This window comes from Oryzias latipes, chromosome 21, assembly GCF_053564925.1.
Source record: "Oryzias latipes strain Hd-rR chromosome 21, Olatipes_Hd-rR_3.1".
Classification (NCBI taxonomy): Eukaryota; Metazoa; Chordata; class Actinopteri; order Beloniformes; family Adrianichthyidae; genus Oryzias; species Oryzias latipes.
The window spans coordinates 32,683,591-32,702,122 of record NC_136257.1 but is presented as its reverse complement, the minus strand read 5'-3'; the positions used below and the strand labels follow the sequence as shown (position 1 = coordinate 32,702,122).

At 40.7% G+C, this 18,532-nt stretch overlaps 1 protein-coding gene across 19 annotated transcripts in view; it reads left to right on the top strand.

Annotated features, from left to right (window-relative positions):
• Positions 1 to 18,532, top strand: part of stxbp5l (syntaxin binding protein 5L) — a 159,353-nt gene that overhangs the window by 137,310 nt on the left and 3,511 nt on the right. For 7 of the 19 annotated variants that reach the window (XM_023950976.2, XM_078939207.1, XM_023950973.2 and 4 more), the window contains 6 exons: positions 1,264 to 1,443; positions 10,671 to 10,775; positions 11,777 to 12,016; positions 14,553 to 14,916; positions 17,286 to 17,451; positions 17,814 to 17,925. In XM_023950976.2, the coding sequence (XP_023806744.1) occupies positions 1,264 to 1,443; positions 10,671 to 10,775; positions 11,777 to 12,016; positions 14,553 to 14,916; positions 17,286 to 17,451; positions 17,814 to 17,925 (1,167 nt within the window). The remainder of the gene's footprint in view (positions 1 to 1,263; positions 1,444 to 10,670; positions 10,776 to 11,776; positions 12,017 to 14,552; positions 14,917 to 17,285; positions 17,452 to 17,813; positions 17,926 to 18,532) is intronic. The other 12 variants (XM_023950981.2, XM_078939210.1, XM_023950980.2 and 9 more) reach the window with 3 other exon arrangements.

Genomic DNA, 18,532 nt, shown 5'->3' with positions numbered 1-18,532 from the left:
TAAGCTTTCACGATCAGAAAGCGAACTCTGGCATGGGACTAATTTGATCTTATTTACGCATGAATATTTTTAGTTTTGCATTAATTTCTTCTTATTGTATGGATTTACTTAGATTCCAGTACAAATTGTTCCCAATCTAATTGTGTGATTGTGATGGTTTTTGTAGGTTCAACCAAAAGTGAAGGGGTTTTACAGAGGTGGAGGTTTTCATTTGTAGAAAGAGACGGTAGCAGGGCGATTAAAACGGGTTCTTCAAACCCCAATAAAGAAAAAAGCAATTCCATCAGACCTTTTTATCAACCACAAATGCTTTTAACCTTGCTTTTACAGCCTCAAGGTTGTCATCAAGGGAAAGGGCATTGTTTTATTTACTCCTGCTTCCCAAGACAAGGAGGAATGAGAGTGGCCCGGTGCAGGTATCACAGGGCCATCAATTACATTTGCTGGCTTCTTCTTTGTTAAATGTCCTGAATGCAACAAAGGAAAGGCAGAGTCTGTCCAGGTCGCACAGTCATGCTCCTCTTTCATTGCTTCATTAATAGGGTTGCAAACTAATTATTGTGCTCACACCCTTAATCCCACATGAGCTCTACAAAAAAAGCATAAAGCCATCAACAAATGCTGCTCCCGAGGGGAAACCATGTGAAGGAAGCAACAAATGTTTTCATGCCGGCGTCATCTGCAGGAGAGAAACGGTAGCTCTTCCAGCTTTACCCATTCGCATTGGAATTAAAAAGACAGATGTTAGTGTTGGTTTTATCTTTGATCTTCACTTCAAGCTTCCAGGAATCACACAAAATGTTTCTGCCTTGCCTTATTTTTTTTTTTAAATGCGTTTCTGGTTTCATACAAAGAAAAGAAAAAAAACTGGACATAAAACAGGCCTGCTTTCTCTTCTTCTTGTCATAGAACAAATTGTTCTTTTCTTTAAGCATCTCTTTCTCCTCCCCACACATACCTAATGCTCTTTTCCAGCCTTTGTCATGCACTTTTCCCTTTCACCTGTAATCACTACTTCTCAATAACCAGATCCCTCATCCTGCACTGCACAAAGCTCCATCTTCATAGGCCATTTGCTGTAATTATTTGTCTACATTTGTAAGAAGGAATATTGTCCGAGTGAGTTCAGAAAAGTTGTTCTTCATAAAAAACTGCTTCTTTAGACTTATGCAGATGGATTTTGCTGCAGTGGATTAAAATGTCTTTGAGAATTGAACGATTTCACTCTGTCCATCGACTGATAATGCTTTGCCGTTGTTACAGATCATGTCAATGGACATTGCACTAGCCCCACCTCCCAGCCCTGCTCCGCGGGAAAGCCTCGCATTCCGATGGGTCCTGAGGGGCCAAGGCTTACCCGCAGAGGCCCCGGCCGACCGCCCTTCCGCAAGGCCCAGTCTGCTGCTTGCATGGAGATCTCTTTGCCTGTGTCCCACACTGAAGGTGTGTGCTTGTCTTCCTGACTCCCATCCATACCTTACCCCTCCCTCCAACGAGTGCATGTCACCCCATCCCTGAGGTCAGTGGATGTCGGCCTGTAACATAGTTAACATAAGGCAAGCACGTGCTAATGCAAGCTGGCAGGAGAGAGCGGGAAATCAGAGTGCAGCTCAGGATAGAAGCAGCAAACACGCACATTTATCCCAACTGACGGAAAAAGATGGACCATTTGTCACGGTGACACATGGCCTCAACATGAAGGTGCCGATAGTTGGCAGTAAAAATGTCATTTATTATCACATCTGCAGCTTGCATTAGCAGCACCGTATAACATTGCAACAGGACTGCAGGCCCCTTCTGCTTCTAACACAACAAAGCTGCTGCTTGTGTCTGCCATGTCCCAGGCCTGAAGGTTGGTGCAATGTTAAGTGATTAACAGTTTTCATTTTTGCACAGTACTTTAAGTTCTGCTTCTGGTTAATTTTTGTTTTGTGCATAAGTGAGCATTTGTATTTTTGCTCATTTATGACAGGACTGGTTAATTTGCAATGCATGGGATGACATTGTTTGTCTTCAACACAAAATGACAAGATGATTCCGTTGTAACTTTTTAACAATACGTTTGCTTTAGGACAAACAAAGGGGGAACAAACGTCTAATACTGCGTGAACACGCTCGCTAATTTTCTCTTATTCCTCTTCAGTTTGAGCTTAAGGAAGTTTTTTTTTTTTGTTTTTAAGTGGTTCGGTTAAAAAGCACTCCACAAATTTTACTTTTCTTCCACTGCGCTTTCGTTTTGCCACCCTGTGTCACGGCCTGATCAGCTTGGAAGTGTGTGTGCCTGTGAATTAGTAAGGGGTAGAAAGGTCAATCTGACTTCCTGTGTTCAGTGACAATTTTCTGCACTTCTGGTCGTTTTTCTGATGTTTCGATCAAATGAAGACCAATCCTCTGGTTAGGACATCTGTGCTATGGTTAGAATTTAACTCAAAGTGAGATAAGCTTCTATTTTCTTCCAAAAGGAGAAAGATGAAGCATGTTTTTTGTTTTGCCTTTTTTTTAACGAATGGCCTCCAAAGTGTCAGTGAAAAACAGCCTTAGCAAAGATGTGTTTAACGACATTTGATTACTCGATACAAATGAATCCTTGCACTTAGTCTGTCACTGCCAGGCAGCCGACATCAAGACATGAAGCAGGACCTCTATTGACTTTGAGTAAACAACATCCTCCCACTCAGGACTGAAGAGCGATGCACATTTTTTATCGTAACAGGACTCCTGACATTTCCTGTCATGTTGAAAACCCTATTTATCTCTTTCACTGTCAAAACAGAATTTTCTATTAAAGTCCAGCAAAATAGCTTCAGGGGAGGGGCTGGTGTGGCTGCATGGCAAAGGCTGCGGGATGGAGGTTGCAGGAATAAAAGGGAAGAAGGCAAACACTGGTCAAGGTGATTGCAAGGTCTGGGATGGAAGCTCCCCACATGAATGAGAAATGAGGGTGTTAAAGATCCCAGGGCTCTGATTTAACTCAGGGAATTTAGTTAACTGTGTAGCAGTGTTCCTGTTGAGAGCCCTATACAGATCAAGGAGCACCAATGGAGCCATTTGTGATGACATTAACCCTGAGTAAACTGGGGCCTTTTTAGGCATTTTTTCCTACCTTACAATTTGCCCTGATAATACAGTTATTTTGTGTCAATAGCTGCGGTTGCATGTTCAAAATATCTTTGATCGGATCAAAGATCGGATAAGAATTTAACCGTGTACATGCTTCCAAAAAAACGTTATCCAATTATAACAAACATTTAGATTTACCTCTTACTTTCAGACTAAACAAATCCTTTTGACAGATCTTTGTTTCCAAGACATTACAGAATATACCTGAAACTTTACATAAAACTCAGTTCTAAGTACCAGTAGTTGTATTTTCCGGAGTAAAAATCACAAGAGCCAAGAAATGAAACGTAAACAAGAAAAAAAAATCATATATGAGTCACTCCTGAGTATAAGTCGCACCGCTGATCAAACTATGACAAAAAAGCGACTTATACTTTGATAAATATGATAAAGATTCTCAATTTTTTTTACTGCATAAATTGATATCAAACTGTTTGTTTTGTTTTTTTTATAACAAAGAACAAAAGTGTATAGATAAAATAAAAATCTATAATTCCCAAAATAAAGCAAAGACAAAACAAAACTTCATAATTCCAATAATACAGCAAAGACGAGGTCAAAACAAAGTGAAAATGTGTTTTAAAAAAACAGGCAAAGCTCCACTCAAGTCTTCGTCACAACTGCCCTTAAGGGTGGATGCGGTCGACCGCTCTACTCCTTCACCACGGCTGCCCCTAGCACATGTGACTAAGGCTTTAAGTGACAAAGGGTTTATTTTAAGTGGAATCAGTTATGGTCTGTAACTCTTATTATGTTTGTTTTAAACCAAGAATTACTAAGCGAATAACCCTTTGAATCCTTCACGTTAAATTCTAAATAAGAAGTATTTGAAGTCGGTGTCAGTCCTGCGTCACTGCAAACAAGCCATGTGATTGTCAAACGCCTCGATGAGTGCCAAAACTTCTGTAAGGCTCTGACTGGACAGGTCTTTGGCTGTGGCGCAATTATAACCCGGGTTTAGTCTTTCCCTCTGAGGTCTCACATAAGCCAAAACTTTCTCATTATATTCACAAAAGGCAAATCTCTCAACAGGAGGTTCAGCTTTGCAACGATTTCCAAAATGTCATAGCTGCTCCAGCCACGCTGCACAAAACATCAGACAAGAGATCAACCAGAGCTGCTGGCTGAAGCGAAGGTCACGCTCCATTATTTCTTCATATCTGAGTTCTGCTTTCAAGTTTTTAAAGATTTTTAATGCAGGCTTCCCAAACACTTGTTGCTGTGGCCTGAAGGGTGGCGATGTGTGCTCTCTTTTAAGTCAAAAGGAGTAACACACAGCAAGTTTTGCAATTAGTCTCGAGTCGTCACCTTCAGCAACTCCATTATGAAATGGTGGCCTGGTTTAGGTAGCTGGCCTGCCTCAGATGAATGCTTTCATGAAAGCTCTGGCTTTCAGTGCTTTAAGTTTTGTGGATAATAGTGGAAATTGTCCTTTTTTTTCATTGATTCTTTGCTGTCTTTAAGAAACAAATTTGCAAAATGATGTCATGCAACAGGAACTTTCTTTAGTCTGTTAAAAGTTAAATTAGCCAGAAGATTTGAACACATCATATTGAATTAAAACTTCACCCAATTTGTCCTTTCAAACCTCAGGTCTGTCCTGTTCAAGTAAAAATAAATCAGCTTCAGTAGTTCTTATACTTCAGAGACAAAATCATGTAACTTTTATAACGTGTCATCATTTATGTATTAGAAGTACAGCAGGTGCTGTTCATCATTAGTCGTTGATGAGGTGAATATCAGCAGGTGTGCAGAGACACAAAATATTCATCATTTGTCACTCTAAGGACAGAGGACGTCAGGTAAAAGGACAACTGTCTCTGTAGACCACGTTTGAAGAAATGACTAAAACAAGAGATCCCTGGGAACAAAATTACAGGAAATATTTGTTTTGTTGCATTCCTGAAACTTAAATGACAAATATTTTCACTGGGAGTTGGAATTCTTGTTAATCCCTCTATGGCAGCTGGGCTGCAGACTTCCTAAACGCTGTTTTATGTACTTCTTTGTGGTTCAACCAGGAAGAGCATGTGTGCAACAAGTAAAGCACAAAATCCCTCTATTATCATCAGTTACTGACGAGGGTCTGAGTCTGTCGGTCACGCTCCTTGTGAGCCCCTCACAGAGCTTTGTGCATCGTCTGTTGTCTACTCGCTGCACTGCTGTGCACCAGTTGCATTGGGTTACCACAGTGAAGACCCAGCAGTATACCTGTTATAATTAAAGGTCACCAAGCACTGCGAGAAATGAGGCTGAAGTTAATAAGGCCTGCATGGCAGGCAAGCAAACAAGAGGAGGGAGACCACAGGGGAAGCCAGGATGATGGCTTCATATATTTACTGTTCAGTAAACATTTCCATATGGCTTTCTTTCCTTCAGAGGCTGCAGCTAATTGTTTAACTATGAAACTAAACCACAAGTGTTACACCCCTTTTTAGGTCTAGGGGTACTTGGAGGAGCAGAACATAAAAGTCAATGGTTTTATCACCAAACTTAAATTAACAAAAACACCAAAAGAGTGTCTCCATAAAAAAGTAAAACATTTATTTACAAAGGAATAAAGAACAACCAAAAAGAACTTAAAGTGAAGCTAAAAGGCTTCAGGGTGAGCCAAGGCCAAAATTATAAACAAAACCAAAACTTATCTAAGCCCAGAAAACTTCTTACCTGATTTTACAAAATAGGGAAATCAAAGACAGACACTAACCTCCCTGGACTAAAATACACAGGAGAAAACTCATACTAAAGAAAATGGCAGTTCACCCTTACAGCGTCATTTAAACACAACTATAACAAAACAATTACAAAGTGCAACACAAACAAATGGAGAAGAGCACCAAACTGCAGTGGAGACCGGTTGCAGCCAAGCTCCCTTGTTCCAGGCTGGAGGTCCACATGGTGCTTCTAAAGGCTGTATCTATCAGCTTGGGTCCAAATGGAGGCCACACCCTTTCCAGCACCACACCTGAAAATATTCAGACAGACACACACGCAAAGATACACAAAACACAGAAGTCCCACTCTGATACAAACAAATATGCAAACACAGACTAAACAGAACGAAGAAAACCAAATACGGCCACAGCCGTAACAACAAGTTTAACCCACAATGCAGTAGTCCCCCGTTTATTGCAGTGCTACCTGCTTAAAATAACTTAGATAAAATCTGATACTCATCTTTTTCCACTTCACACTTTATAACCTTTTCTTTAACAGGCACGAACATTTTCACACTTTTCTATTGTTTGGATCTTGATAGAAAAATGAGTCCAGTATTATAGAATGAAAACAAAGATCTCCTCACAATCAAAGATGGATATGTATTTGGTGAAATACTGAAGTCTTTTAGAGAAAAGACCTTAAATTCAATCATTTATCATAGTGTAGTACGGTAAAGAATCTTTTGCAAGAAGTCAGATAAAAACACTGCATTAAAGGAAGCTATGCAGAGGAATATAGGAAAACAGTTAAGCAGACAGAGGAGCAGAGACAGAACAGCCCCGCTTTCTTTCTCCAGGTTCATTAATAAGCCTTGTGACGCACCTCTTGGCCCAATGTCCACTCCTTCCTTAATGTCGTAAAACAGAAACATGTTTTATTGGGGAGACTTGGCTGGACATTCTCTTCTAACTTTTCTTTCCTGGAAAGAGGGGTCAACAGCGCTCACTTTCAGGCCGTATCCTCAGATGCACTTGGAGGCTCCACGGGTAAAAAAAAAAAAGGAGACCATCTAATCTCAATAAATTATTTTAGGAGGCACAGAAAGGAGGGAATCTATTGACAACGGTCTACATCCAATCAGAACGCAGAACGCAAGCTTCTATCAAAATAATTAAAAAAAGCAAGAAGAGCAAAAAAAACCTGAATCTTACTACCAAGATTCACATCATAGTTGTAAAAACAGCATCAGAGGCAGCAGACTGGACTTTTATGCTCTTAGCTGCAGGGCTTTTCTGTTAAACCTAAAGAAAATTTGTAAAAAGTAGCAGGAAAAGATCAAACGATTTTTTTTTAATCAGTTGCCTGTAAAACAAACTTGTGTTTCAAGAATTTACTACCTTCTACCATGTGGCACCATGTTGGTCTAAACACTTGAGATTGTCTGTCTCCTCTTATCAGCACCCTGACATGGCCTCCAATGCCCCTGGCTCCCTGTAAGGGACCCCCAGGGGCCCCTGTGTCCTGTCAGAGCACCACTGTGCCTGACTTTCAGTAGCCAGGACCCCCACAGGCTCTGTCACCCAGCGTAATCCCACCCAGGCCAAACCATGCTGCTGCCGCCCAGACGCACAGCAGAAGGCTGCGATCTTCAGCGGCTCTGCACGCCAGTGCTGTCCAAGACCCAAGAGTTCTGAAAACATGCCCCAAAACTTCTCGATGAAATGAAAATGGCAAGGATAAACAACACTTTGGCATTTGTGAAAGTTATTTTAGACCTTTATATCTGAACATATTTTAGGGCTTCACATGAGAAACAAAAGGGGGTAGAGAAACATGTTTATGTCATCGAAAGTATCAATGAAATTACAAAAAAACAATACTGCAATATTTAGTGTTGTTTCCCTGCACATTGATGGATCTCCTCAGAGCACTCTGGCTTCCACAAACATGGGGAAGCCATGTTAGTCACCAATCACTATTGGTTGATTGGTAAATTCCACTATATTTCCACTAAAACAGTTGGGATAGGCTCCAGCGACCCAGTGACCCTTCAAAGGATGAAGGGAGAGATATAGATAAGTATTTTAGAAAAGAAGCTCCTGAAAAAACAGAAGCTTTGGCCTTAACAGAGAGAAGAGTTTAACATCAGATGTTGTATGTTGACAGGAGGAAAGCCTGTAAACATGAGTCATGATTCCAGCTCCAGACCAAACCTGCTTCTGAAATAAGAGCTTTCTAGAGGGGAGTTGTGAAACATTCAGGTTACACGGAGGGATTTGTAGAATTTTTTGTTCTGTTGAGCATCAAATACAACTTTTTCTTTAAAAAAAACACTTTTCACACCCAGTTTCATTGAGGGGCTTCTTTACAGGATAAATACATTGTTTAGAAAAGAAAGAAAAGAAAAGAAAATACATCATAAAATACACCAAGCTCCTGATCCCCACGCGCCCAACACAGTCAAACATGAAACAACATAAATGAGAATAGAAATAGAAGCAGAAACATGATCATTTGCCAGGCTAAAAAGCTTCAATTATATCAAATTTAAAAAGCTGAAAGTTGTTCCACAAATCTTGCTTTATCTCATTTTACCTTACGCTGTCTAGTTGTTTTGTTCATTCTTTCAGTGTAATTTTCCATGCTTTTTTTTCTCAGCAGTTCACAATGTTTCCGTGTCCTGATTGGTTGCAGCCCACTGTCAATCAATCTCCTCCGTGCCGTGTTTCCTGTACTGAATGCGTTCAGTTTGCCAAATCGATAGAAAACTTTGATTGCAGCCAGAGAAGTGTGTGTTTATTTTATAACACTGGTCCATTTTTATTTTATTGCAAAGATTTGAACTTTGATATTTGAAACAAGATCTTTTAAGCTAATTATTGAATTATGAAAGACAAAGGAGCATGATGAATCTACTACAGGGGTGGAGCTACAACATTTTTTATGGGGGGCAGGTGGGTGTGGAAGACTTTGGAAGTGTGGCAAATAAGAACAGCGGAAGGTGATTACAAAGGAAAGGATCACAAATGCATATTTCAAAAAGTTTGATTATTGTTCTTGTTATTAATATTAAAACCACAGTTATTTTCAGCTGAGGTGGCAATACAAATATAAAGCAGTAGCAAACAAATGTATAGCAATTCTTAAGATTAATATGCCCCTCTAATGTGGAATTCATGCACAATAAGAGAATCAAGTATATCCACTGAACCTTCACAACATTCATCATCTTCCGTTTTGTCCCTTTCGGGGTCACGGGGCTGCTGGAGCCTATCCCGGCCACTTGTGGGCGAAGGCAGGGGACACCCTGGACAGGTCGCCAATCTGTTGCAGGGCCACAATCACACACCCATGCACACTCACACGCACATCTATGGACAATTTAGAGTTGCCAATTAACCTATGAAGCATGTTTTTGGACGGTGGGAGGAAGCCGGAGACCCCGCAGAAAACCCACGCATGCACGGGGAGAACATGCAAACTCCACACAGAAAGGTTCCCCATTGGTGTTCTGTTTCAAGACCCTAGTCAGGACTTGAACCGGGGGCCTTCTTGCTGTGAGGCAAGAGCGCTAACCACTGTGGCACAGTGCAGCCCACCTTCACAACAACAAGAACACAATGTTTTTGAATGCCTCAAATATTCTCTAAACAGCTTGAAGAAGCTTGTATTGATGATTTCCTTAACTATGGCAATAATGATACTAATATTGACTAAAAATTGCGGGGTAAAGTTTTTGGGGGGTGCTTTTTGCTGTGGGGAATGGCAGCCGCCCCCCTCCGCTCTCGTAGCTCTGCCCCTCCTCTCTAAAGATGTATTTTATGTGACTTTTCTCCATCCTACTGGACTCTTCAAGGTGTATTTACAAAGCTATCTGTCATCAGAGGATCACTGAAAATACATGCTGTGTCTCCGAATGTGTCATGATGTGTTTGAGTGCGTTACTCTGCCTAAAATCTCCTGATTCTGTTCATCTTTAAGCTCTGCTGGATCATCAAAATCACTGTACCAAACTGTAGTGGTCTATGTTTATAACCCTGTGGAACACCATACTTGGCATGCTTTGGGGCCCATTGTAAACCTGCACCACAGGTTTAGCTGACACACGATTTATGAAACCCCACATCCACATGTTTGAGAGACAACACTGGGGTTGTGTAAGAATTCCTTCCCTACTCACTACATAGTGCACTTTATAGTGCATTTGCCGTTTTGTAGTACTGTCCGAATCTACAATTCCAAAATCCAGTGCCCTAGAAATTTCCCAGAAGTCTTTGCTGAAATAGTGTCCATCGATGCTCACTAGGATCAGCGAATATTGACCACAATGCATTGCGTCTTTTCCCCCAAAAAACTGATTTTAATGTATTTTTTTAATAAACCATCAACATTTTTATCTTCAGAAGACAGTGTATTCATTAATAACCATCGCAAAATGCTCATTTTAATTAGATTGTAACTTCTGGAAATCAATTACATCATATCCGCTGTTTAAAAAAAAAGTATTGAGCATTAAAATCCATTGCACTACATATCTAGTTTTTTAGTGGGTTAGGGTGGGAATTTGGACACAGCCTACGCCTCTCTTTCGGGCTCAGTGGACTGCATGTGAGGACACTGGCACAGTTTCATCTGCACAAGCTGCACAGGGACTGGGAAAGGGGGATTGATGAAGTTACAATCTTTATTTTTGTGTATTTTTGAACAATCTTCCCACGCTCAGTTGCCTCTTTTTTTCTTTCCCTTTCTGTCATTCTCTGGTACTTGCTGTTGTCCGTCTCGTCTGTTCCGCGGCTCGGACTGGCTGCACACCTGTGTGTGCTTGTTTCTTTGGGTCACGCCGGGCTTCGGTCTGTTCTGTGGGGGTTGATGTTGTGGGGGATGAGTAGGGCATGCATCCAGGAGGGCAATGCTTCAGCAGTTACATGGCGTCACTATGTACTCGCACGATGAGCACCACACCACCACCACCTCCTACTGCTGGAATGAGAGAGGTAAGAGGGCTCTGGCCATGTCTGCCGCTGTCCTGCTGACGTCCGTCCGTTCGTCCGTCCAGATGTCGCTTCGTCCTGTGACCTACGCCATGTGTCATTTAAAACACTCGCTCGGTTGGTTCATCTTGTCCTGGACAGGGAGGAACTTGGATGCGTGAGGCGGTCTTTGCAGCCTTTTTTTGGTTTGTTTCTAAAGTGGACTGCATTATTTAGCAGGTGCAGTTATGCAAAGACAGGTAAAGGTCAAAGAGAAACCGTTCAGCTCAATAGTTGTGCCTGTTTGTTTGACTGGACAATGGATCTTATCAGGCAAAATCTGCTGGTTGATCCGACTGTCCGGGAAGATTTTTCTCCATCTAATGTCATCGGAGATTTAGTTCAACTTTACTCTTCAGGCTTACAGTGGCTGTTACATAAACTTTACGCTTTGTGCAACATTGGGCTGGAAGTGCAGTTCTACACATTTTCTTGGCTCTGAATAATTCAGAAATGCGGCAATACAGAAATACTTTCACGATGGAGGCAAGGCAGACGATGTAAGAACGCTGCAGTCAAATGGGAGCTGGGAGGCTGTGAAATTGGTGCATTTGTGTCCTTGAATTTAGTGACTAAATCTCAACAAACCTGAGGCAGAAAGGTGTGTGGTTTGTGTGTTGAGGAGTTTCTGTCTCGCTGTCTCTTTGTGATGGTCGATCACTTTGCTTCTCAGTGTTATTCATTCATTTATTGGCATTTTTGTTGCTGTTTCACATCATTTGAAGTCTTTAGAAAAATCATTTCTGACCAGTAAATATATGTTTTTCTTCTTACAATACGTGTCTTTTTTCCCCATCTGGCTCTCTCCCCATATTTCCTTTTTTATCTTCTTATGGTGCTGTTCCCTTCTTCTACTTTTTCAAACACTGTCATTCTTCTTTTGCTCATGTCCATTTTTGCCTTTGCCACTGCTTCTTCTATCTTCTCTCGCTTTTGTTGGTCTGTTTCGGGGGCTGCACCCGCAGAGAGTCGCGAAAACTCCTTCAGCCGCTCTCGCAGTTCCAGCGTGTCGAGCATCGACAGGGACACCAAAGAGGCCGTCACCACTTTGCAGTTCGGAGAGTCCTATGGACGCAAGAACGACGTACTGCCCGGTCCGTGTCTGTGGGTGGGCACCAGCTTAGGTGTGGTCCTGCTCATCCCAATGTCCATTCCAATCGACCATGAAGAGAGGATGGAGGACTCCGTCACTGTAGGCCCCAGTGGTAAGTAAAAGTAAAAAAGACTTAAAAACTTGGGTTTCAGATCAAATGTATTTTTTGGAAACTCCTTATCTGGTCTGCAACGTTGCATTATGTGCAGAAAAGATGAAATACAAAACCATTTTTCCTAGATAAAACAAAAACAAACACGTGAAAGAAAAGACAAATGACATCAGTCTGGAAGAAAAATCTCAATGGGTCTTTTGCTGCAGCTCTTCCATCTTTTCTGACGATAACTTTGTTGAGTCACTGATGAAAAACTGTTGACTTCATCAATCAGGTTCCAACTCTGTCATCCAGCAGCTTGGAGATCAGCTTTGCAGGATGCAGCCGTGTCATGAACATTTTTTCTTTAAATTGTGCTCCGTTTGGGGGATGCATCATTGAGTTTGTATGTCTTTGCTAAACAAAACATTAACGAGACGCAGCAGCATCATTCTAAAATGTTCATCATCGTCAGCAAACCTCCTTTCATCTGTTTTAAAAGGAAAAAGCTCAAACTTTTTGATGTCTCCACTATAGAGGTTAAGATTAATCACTACAAAGCATTTTTTCATTCATCCATTGTACATGACTGCTAATGTTTAGCCCACAAGATCCCGCACTTCTTTTGTTTAGCCCTTAATGATGGTTTACGTTTGGATTTTTAGAAAGACCACGATGAATTTGGGGAGTATTTGAAGTGCATTTTCCTTTTTTCTTATTGCTCCACCTTTAAAGATCAGTAGATCTAAAGAAATGCTCATCTTTTACCAACATGTTCTTTGTTTTAAAGCACATGTTGAATATTTAGTTATTTCTTCAGTCAAAAGGTACAAAAAATATATTTAAGTCCTCTTTACCTTTAAGACCAACTTTGCTGTTTATCTGTGAAAACAAAATTTCACGTTATATTAATATCTTATCTATTCTCAGAAATAATTCAATTTTTTTCTTACTATAAAGTCTTTCTTTCTATACAAATCTTTTTTAATTTTTTCTTCTTTCTTCCCGTATTCACTTCTTTAGAATAAATCATTTTAATTTTTACAGAAATAATTTTTTTAACATGAGAAAAGAATGACTAGATTCATATTTCAGCTGAGAGTCTGATTTGACATAATAATTTGTAGATTTTATGGACTGGTAATAATAAAAAATGTGATGTATAAGTCATTTAAAGGTTCATTTTTGTCCTGCTATTTCCCATTAAAACATGCATGTTGAGGTTTTATTGAGAGCAATAATTCCTGGATTCCTGTCTGTATGACTTTTCTGTCAGTTTTCACACCTTGATCATTTAAAAGGCATTTTATGTTTTTATGCTTGATGCCTCAAACAATCGCCTCACACATCTATTCTAGCTGCTCATCTTCATTCTGCAAATCCCATGTTAGATGGTTTTCCCCCATCTATTTGATCTATTTTGTCATTTTTATTTGTTCTCTAGCTGCTCAGGGTCCAGCCGGGTTTATTCTCATTTACTACAGCATCAAAAGCCTCCTTCTTCATTTGCCCAGACTTGTGGTCTTTTATACATAAGACTGCTGTCATTATTATGATTGAGTTCATTGATAGTGATAGCAGAATCAGAAAACAAGTCCAGCACCTTGTGGATGTAAATGTGATTATAAAATAGCTGCAGTTTAGTTTTTCTCTCTCAAAGATAAGTTACAATAAAAGAAAAGGAGCCAGACGGGATGGAACATAATCCCAGCATTGTTGGCTGGAATTTAAATCTGCAGCAAAATTGTTTAAAATCCCTTCATTTTTCTAAAAAGTAAAAAAACAACAATCTGGAGAGAGAGGTGCCTTAAGGGGAAAAACGCCAAATTTGTTATGAAAACTGATACAAACTAATGGTAACTTAGATCACAACTGAGGTCAAATTGAAACAAAAGAATATTTAGAAAAGTAAAAGGAAGGATTATGTAAATTGGGCTAAAATGTTCAAAGCACAATTTGCTGTGTTCTGACTGCCCGTCACAGAATTGAATAGTGCTCTTTTTTACTAAATAGATGCTCTGTGGAGAACGCATGACAAATACATTACAGAGGGTATTTTAATATGTTAATGCATGAGCATGCAAATCATTGCTCTTGCATTAGATTGTGGAGCCTCCTTGTTTTTGCACAGGAAACAGGCAATTACATGTGCATTACTGCCCTGATGCTGATGATTTTTTTCAAAAAGTCAAAATACCAGTATAGTCAAATAGTAAAAGTAGTAAAAGCTCTTTAGGGATTAAGTGAACCAGTAGCTAATTTCCCACACAGTTTTAGTTCCAACAGATCATAAAGATCACACTCATCCTTTGATTTTTGTGTCTTTCTGCATATTGGATCTGATCAAATGTGCACTTCTGTCCACCCTCTGAGTTATGTTTCCCTATTTAAAAAAAAAAGTGCAGTGCTTTAAAGCATTTAGCTGTTTTCGGTAGAGAAACAATGTTTTTTTTTTCTTCTGTCTTTGCCATGTGAAACCGTGTGTTGCGGGTTCTGCTTTCAAAATCCCAGATTTAGACTACACTCCTTTCTTTTTTCCCCCCAACGTTCTCAGGAGCAGTCCAAATGCTGAAGGGTTCTGTGTTGCGCTTTGCATTCTTGGACTGCTCTGGAGCCCTCATTCAGTGCCCCTATGAGGTGTGGCGGGACCAGAACGCTCCAGAGGACTCTGATCGACCGCGGAGGCGCAAACTGGTCCACTTTTCCCCCTCGTCCTCCCAAGATGCCTGCGGAGAGGGACACTTGACTGTGGTGTGCTCCGAGAGGCAGGCCAAAGTGTTCTTGATGCCCTCGCAGTCTTGCCTCTTCGTGCACAACATCACAGAGTCGTCGTTTGTCCTGCGAGCTGACGTGGTGTCTGTGTGCAACAGCGTGTGCCTGGCCTGTTTTTGTGCCAACGGGCACGTCATGATGCTCAGGTATGACCACAAGGCCTCATCACGGCCATTTTCTTATATGTCGTCCCCTATTTTCCTTCTGCTTTATCACAAATATTTCTCAATGATTTGGTGGAAAATTAGCAGCAGTTTTCCAAAAATGTAAATGCCACTAATATATGCGTCGCATGCAAGCAGGAAAGTGACACTGAAAACACTTGTTATCAAGCTTTAAGACAGCATACATTTAAACCATAAATGGCTGATATTACTGGGATAATAATAATAATTATAATAATAATGGATTAGATTTATCTGCGCTTTTCCAGACGCTCAAAGCGCTTACATTGTGTCCATTATTCATTCACTCCTCATTCATTCTTGGTGATGGTAGCTATGGTTGTAGCTACAGCTGCACTGGGGCAGACTGACAGAGGCGTGGCTGCCAGTTCGCGCCTACGGCCCCTCTGACCATCACCGGAATCATTCATACACATGCACACCCCAGTGGAGCCACACTGGAGGCAAGGAGGGTGAAGTGTCTTGCCCAAGGACACAACGACAGTTGGCTGGGGGGAGCGGGGATCGAACCGCCGACCCTTCGATCATTGGACAACCCACTCAACCGCCTGAGCCACTGCCGACAGGAACTTAATACATTAGGTTCTTGTCTTTCTACAGTTCCATTAATCTGATCGGAGATTCAGCAAATCCATTTTAAAGCAAAGTGAGGTGGAGACACAGATGAGAAATTAAAGTTCAAGTCAATATGTTAGACCTGGTTTTTTCCATGGATCTGGGGGTTAAATCCCAGCTTTCTGGTGCACATTTGGATGAATGAACTTGGGACTTTTTTTCGCATGAAGCACTTGTAAAACATGAGTATTAGTCTGTTGATCTTAGGGAAGCAGAAGGAAAAAGGATGGGATCTAAGCTTTAGTCATCGGTTCAGAAGTATTTTAAGTTTGAGGGCAAAACATGAAGCAGTAACAATTTTATTTGATGCCTAGCCAAAAAAGCAGAGTGGTGCTACCATGGCCTGCAATAAACACCTTTGTAAGGATTGCTATGGCTCTGTACATACTGCATTTTTTCTTCATAGCATGTGCCTGTCCAACAGTATCTAAAGTTTTTGGAGTTTGTCCTGTTTTTCCGATAAGGGTCATTTCAGAATTGGAGGACAGTTTGCATCTCAGTTAATATACAAAATAACGTGCAGTTTCTAAGTAAATGTATTTGTTTTAAGACCAAATCTACAAAAATTAGGAGAAAAGAATACTTTAAAATCGTTTTAAAAATACCTATTTAATCTGGAGTACCCCCTAAAATGCAATATTTCTCTTGTCACACCCCCCTAATATCCTAATTAAATCTGAAATTTCCGCAAAGGAGGGTCTAAGGGCAGTTTAGTCAGTTTGTTAGGTCAATTTAGTATTTTCCCATTGAATTCTATGTATTCATGATCCTTTTGATTTTATGTTTTACTTTTTCAATTACAGATACGAAACCCATCGAGACGACTGTTTTTGTGAATTTGGGCTATATAAATAAAATTGTATTGTATTGAAATAAAAAGTTAAATTTGTGTGTAGTTTGCATGTTCTCCCCGTGCATGCGTGGGTTTTCTCCAGGGACTCCGGCCTCCTCTCGCCGTCCATGCTTCATAGGTTCATTGGTTACTCTAAATTGTCCCTCAGTGTGGATGTGTGGTTGTGGCCCCGCGACAGACTGGCGACCTGTCCATGGCGTACCTGCCTTCACCCACGAGTGGCCGGGTCCGGCTCCAAGCAGCCCGTGACCCAGACAGGGACAAAACGGGTTTAGAAGATGAATTCATTCATTCATTCATTCATTTTTCAAGTGTGTTAATTTCGTCATTGGTGTCTGTTGTTTTAAGACACACAATATTTCCAATAATATGGAACATGTGTCCCAGAACATGCTTCTACAGATTTGCAACCCTGTTACCTGCAAAAGGTGGTAACAGTTTTGATCAATATTATTGATGAAATAATGTAGCAGAAAATCAGAAAAATGAAGGTTTATTTTTCGTGAAGCGCCAGATGTCCTCCATTTCTGGAATGACCCATAATATTCCACCTAAACTGTACTGTTGGTCTTCTAGTGGATTTTTCCTTTTTCTGTCCAGATCGACACTTGTAAGATCTTTCCAGACAACTTGGTCCACTCACAGTAAAAGAAAAACTGTGAATGTATGTTTGTCTGTGGTTAATCAATGTGAGCCTAAAGGACGGAAAATCCAATTCACTCTGCACCGTTTGACACCAGAAACGTCCCATGAACTGATCTGTACTCTGCTGAGGCTTTGCTCGAAAATCATGCAGTAAACTCGGCTCTAATATGTTACTGCAGGTCTAACTCTTCTTTCTCTCCTGCCATTGTACCCACAGTTTGCCCAGCTTAAGACCACTGATGGATGTCAATTACCTGCCTCTGACAGACATGCGCATTGCAAGAACCTTTTATTTTACCAATGGGGGGCAGGCCCTATACCTCAGCTCCCCGACAGAGATTCAGAGAATTACCTACACCCAGGAGATGTGTGACAACCTGCAGGTAGGCATTTCTGCAATCCTCAATGTAGGAACAATGCTGGTGCATTAAGTCGGCAGAGATGCTGTTGACTGCAGTCGCAAGCAGCTGAAGCTCCGCAGAGTTGAATGCAGTTTGACATTGTGCATGATTACACGTTGAAACCAGCATCCTTTTGGATGGTTAATCTTAGCAACCCTCACTGCCCTCTGGTAACTGATGTCCTCGGTAACGGACGCTGCTATAGTGCCACCTACAGACGATACAGGGTTACTGCTAATTACAGCCCTTTGGTAAAGGCTGCAGAAAAAAAAACCTGCCACTTTTAAATATTTTCAAGAAATGTGTTTTTGCCAACATTGATCCTGTTGTTTTATTTATTCCAGGAAATGCTGGGAGAACTATTCACTCCAATAGAAACACCAGAGGCCCAGAACAGAGGATTTTTAAAGGGTTTCTTTGGAGGAAACCCTCAAACCTTTGACAGAGAAGAGTTGTGTGCGTCTTCTTGACATATTTCGAATATTGATTTCAGTCTGTTCTTGTGATCAGCCTAAAAGCTGTCGTATGATGTTGAAAAAAGGCAAACAAAAACTTAAAAGCTAAATTATTATCTTTCGTATACTGATTCTCAATTTGTGTATTCTTGACACTGTGCTTTTTTAATGTAGTGGGTCTGTGTACTCCTTTTCCATCCATCCATCCATCCATCCATCCATCCATCCATCCATCCATCCATCCATCCATCCATCCATCCATCCATCCATCCATCCATCCATCCATCCATCCATCCATCCATCCATCTATCTATCTATCTATCTATCTATCTATCTATCTATCTATCTATCTATCTATCTATCTATCTATCTATCTATCTATCTATCTATCTATCTATCTATCTATCTATCTATCTATCTATCTATCTATCTATCTATCTATCTATCTATCTATCTATCTATCTCTCTATCTCTCTATCTCTCTGTCTCTCTGTCTCTCTGTCTCTCTGTCTCTCTGTCTCTCTGTCTCTCTGTCTCTCTCTCTCTCTATCTCTCTATCTCTCTCTATCTCTCTCTATCTCTCTCTATCTCTCTCTCTATCTATCTCT